The sequence below is a fragment of the Pinus tabuliformis genome, chromosome 8 (genome assembly GCF_031772625.1).
Source record: "Pinus tabuliformis cultivar Carrire ecotype Pingquan chromosome 8, CPIR1, whole genome shotgun sequence".
Taxonomy (NCBI): domain Eukaryota; kingdom Viridiplantae; phylum Streptophyta; class Pinopsida; order Pinales; family Pinaceae; genus Pinus; species Pinus tabuliformis.
Window position 1 is genome coordinate 247,401,585 of NC_142294.1, and position 4,341 is coordinate 247,405,925.

Consider the following 4,341-nt stretch of genomic DNA (forward strand, 5'->3'; position numbering starts at 1 on the left):
AGATCATGATATTTCTTTAGTTTAAAAAAAATGCATTGACCCCTCCAATAGGAGAGGTGATTTATTTTTGCCTTGGACATGGGCTACCAACTTTGTTGTATCCAAAGTTCCATTTCCTTGGGGATGGGCCATAAACCAACAAATTGACCCACAAATCCTTTCTAAGCTAAATTAACAACCTTCTATGATGTTGAGTAAGAACAATTCTAGGGATATGATATAGTATTTTCATAAACTTTTCCTGTGAAGGACACACAACATATTTATTATAAGTTTCCACAAAATGATGAAAGGAAGTAGTTATGGCTACAAAATCTAAAAGAGCGACGCTTTCACCTCACATCAAGATGGCTAAAGTGCCCAGAGAGAGGTATAGACAAATGCTAAGCAGAAAGCAAACTAGGGTTTAAAGGGAGAGGGTGACAACTTAATTTGATTGTTGGACACAAAAATAAAAATAGTTCTTGAGTTAATATATATTAACTAATAACAACTATTAATATGAATTTATAACAGAATTATCATAACTAGCCTAGATCCATGTTAATTGATGATGGATCAAATCTCTGTAGGTGCAAACTTTTCCTCAAGTTTTGCACTTAAAAAAGAGGTTTGCACCTCAAGAGATTTGAGATTTGATCGCTCTCGGCGCATGATAGATTCAGAGTCATGATAGATCTGACTAGTACATAATAATAATTAAATTGATTTTAAAATAAAACCCACATTAAATTAAAAATATTATATGTTAAATGTTAAACATTACATATTAAATGTTTATGTTTAAATTTACATTTTTATGTGAAATCTACCCCATACTAAGTTATAGAACGTCTCTCACACAATTATTACAAAAAATAATATTAATTATTAATTAACAACCATATAAATATTAAATAGTATCTAAAAATCACAACAGTAATATTAAAAACAAAAAAAACATAAAAACTCTTCCATACACATATATTATATCTTAATAAAACCGCAATAATACTTTTAATTTATTATCAATTAAATTTCAAAAATATCATATAATGTTCTACCGGTCAAAAAGGAACTAATAAAGATCAAAAAGCGAATCCATTGTTATAATTTATAAAAATTAATAAAATAAAACCATCAAAATAAAAAATTATCACAATTTACCATATTTAACACAAAAATTAAAGGGTCCCTAAAATTACTTTTCCCCCTTTTGGCAATTTCACTTACACCTTGAAATCATTATTTATTATATTTATTGCTCTATTACCTAAATAAAATAACACAAAATCCTTAAAATCAAAAGCTACCACAATTTACCATGTTTAATCTAAAAATTAAAGTATCCCTCTTTTAATTAACCCCGTGAGATCATTTACTATAGATATTACAGTCTTACCTTCATTTGGAATGAAGACCATCTGACACTGAATGTAGCGTCCAACTTTGAAACACAAAAGTACACGTGACCGCGCGGAAATTGGAGAAGGGTCCAAGTGATCTGTATTGTAGGAAAAGGGTTTGAGTCCCATCCAAATTCAAATCTCGCTCCGAGAAAGTCGCAGCGTGCGCCAATAGACTTGCCCCATAGGTCATGGAGGAGAGCCGTTTGATAAGCAACAAAGGAAATACCTCGTGGGTTGCGCATGGCACGCTGTCTATATAGTCTGAGATGACCGGAGACCCATTGAAAGCAGAAGCAGGCGAGCATACAGCCTTCAGAAGGAAAAGCTGAAAATGGCCCTTGGCGAAAATATTGTCTTAGAAAATATAAGGCCATCATAAGGCCCGCTTTTCTTTTTTTAATTCTGCGTCTCAGCCTGTGAACGGAGATATGGGAGGCCTCGGGATTCTTTCGATCTTGGCTGTGATTGCGTTTCTTGGCAGTCTATCACAAGTGGGTGGTCACAGGCTTTTTAGATCATGCAAGCCTGGTGCTTGCTTCAGATCCCACTCGAAATACACTGTGGAGAGTCCGGATTCTCGGGTTGTCAATGTTCCCACGTATTTCAATCGGGCTGAAGCAGAGAGAGTTTCGGCTGTTCGCTGGGAGCGGGCGCGGTCGCTAGCTGCAGCACCCAGGACTGACAACTCCAAGGTAATTAATGGAGATAGCAGCATTTTTTTTTCTTCAATTTGAGCAACGTTGATGAGTTTTTATTGAGTTTTTTGTTTGTTGGTGGTGCGCAGGTCCGGTCGAATAGTCGCTTATTGTATGTTACAGACTATGGCGCCGATCCCACCGGAACCACGGACAGCACGAAGGCCCTCTTGGCTGCGATAAACGCGGCCTTCAATGTAGCCACGAAAGAGCAGACGATGTCCGGCTTACGGGACCTCGGAGGCGTAGAGATTCATCTCGAAGGAGGAAATTACCTCATCAGTGGACCTCTGCAGCTGCCTGCAAGCGGAGGCAGCAATGTTTTGGTAATCAACTGAAATCAAATCCCTTTGAATAAATTGCAGGTATCAAGACACGAATTACTAATTACTAATTGATTCCATGCGTGCAGATTCACGGGGGAACGCTGCGGGCTTCTGCAAATTTCCCAACTGATCGTTACTTGATCGAGCTATGGTCCTCGACAGATGTGAAGCTCAGTGCAAACCTCCACGGAACCGAGCTTGCGGCCTCCGCGAAGAACAGTTTCCAGCCTATCGCCTCATACGAAGATATTACTTTGCGGGATTTAATGCTAGATGCAAATTTTCGAGGCGGGGGAATTCTAGTCGTCAATTCCCTGAGAATCAACATCGTTAATTGCTATATCTCGCATTTCATGTCGTTTGGCATCATGGTTCAGGGCGGACACGAGACATTCATCCGGAATTCTTTCCTTGGGCAACGTATTACCGCGGGCGGAAGCGCCGACGAGAAGGACTTCAGCGGCGTGGGCATAAGTCTCATGAGCAACGACAACGCTGTAACGGATGTCGTCATTTTTTCGGCTGCTGTGGGGATTTTGGTGAGCGGGGAGGCTAATATATTCACGGGAGTCCACTGTTATAACAAAGCCACTGGTTTCGGAGGAGTTGGAATCAAGCTGAAACTCGGCGGATTCACTCAGACGAGGATCATCGGTTGTTATATGGACTATACTGCCATTGTTGCAGAGGATCCCGTGCAGCTTGATATTTCCAATAGTTTCTTTCTGGGCGACGCCAACATAGTGCTGAAATCATCGGAGAATAAAATGATATCAGGTGTCAACATTGTAGATAATATGTTTAGCGGCTCTTGGAAGGGCGTGGACATTGTTCAATTGGAAGGACAATTTGAAACGGTTGATCAGATCGTTGTTGACAGGAACAATGTGCTTGGGATGACGCTTAAATCAACCGTGGCTCGTGGCACAGTGCAGGGCAAGGGAACCAGATGGGCCGTAGATTTTAATCCTTTTCTGCTCTTTCCCAACCGTATTCAGCATGTTCAATATTCTTTCTATACATCTGATGCTTCGTTTCCGAGGCATGCTATCAGAAATGTCTCTCAGAACAAAGTGGTGATCGAGGCAGATACCCAAGTCTCTGCAACAGTTGCAGTGCAGGTAGATCAGAGTGCCACTTTTGTTCAAGGCAGTGGGATTTATTCGTAGATACGGGCATTCTTCTTGGTTCATTACATATGGGTTTTTGCCAAGGCCCTAAGGCACTTGGTTTTCTTTTTGGGCAGGGGGCGGGGTGTTTCGGAATTTCCGTGGGGTATTTCTGCCATGGAACTCCATTCTAAGGGCTTTTAGGGCCAAGGTTATTGATAGTCATCATCTCACAATAAGTATCCTGGATTATAACGGCCGAAATTATCGCCGTAGTCTTGATAGGAACCTGGCCACAATTGGTCAGTACCTGTATTCTTTATTGTAACGAGTTTGAATGAATGGTCAGTAATTCTTTATTGTAACGAATTTGACTGAATGGTGGGTAATTTTGGAGAAATGTGTTTTTTTATTTATTTTAGAATAGGGTTTCAGAATTTTTCGGATTAATTACATTCTTGAAATTTGATAATTTTTCTAACCAAAATTTATCTTTATAGTTTTAATTATACATATATAATTTAATAAATAAAATTAAAAAATTTCTTTTTTCAATTTCATTTTTATTTTAATAATTACACATTCTAAACCTTACCATAGCAAATAAATATTTTAATTGCTATCTTATATTTAATGCTAAACAATTTGTGTATCATTGAGAACAAATATAGATGGTAATTTAGCTGTTCCGGATGACATTTGTATTTTGACCATATACATGGAAAACATTGCAAAATACTCTTTCCTTCGTAAAATTTCAACTCTGACGATTCAAATTCTCCCACTATGAATTCATAAAAGACCCATGAATCCATCGCCAACT

The 4,341-nt window shown here is 38.5% G+C and overlaps 1 protein-coding gene across 1 annotated transcript; it reads left to right on the forward strand.

Annotated features, from left to right (window-relative positions):
- The first annotated feature begins 1,690 nt into the window (after window positions 1-1,690).
- LOC149235066 (polygalacturonase QRT3-like) lies at window positions 1,691-3,746 on the forward strand. The gene is made up of 3 exons (XM_089461285.1): window positions 1,691-2,080; window positions 2,173-2,409; window positions 2,496-3,746. Exons 1-3 carry the CDS (start codon window positions 1,817-1,819, stop codon window positions 3,576-3,578), a joined length of 1,584 nt encoding a protein of 527 aa, XP_089317411.1. The 5' UTR covers window positions 1,691-1,816; the 3' UTR covers window positions 3,579-3,746.
- Window positions 3,747-4,341: the final 595 nt, after the last annotated feature.

Excerpts from the sequence above, each read along its gene's own strand:
- LOC149235066 (XM_089461285.1), top strand. The coding sequence starts at position 1,817 with ATGGGAGGCCTCGGGATTCTTTCGATCTTGGCTGTGATTGCGTTTCTT. Across the intron at positions 2,081-2,172 it reads CCAGGACTGACAACTCCAAG|GTCCGGTCGAATAGTCGCTT; the intron begins GTAATTAATGGA and ends GGTGGTGCGCAG. Across the intron at positions 2,410-2,495 it reads GCGGAGGCAGCAATGTTTTG|ATTCACGGGGGAACGCTGCG; the intron begins GTAATCAACTGA and ends CCATGCGTGCAG.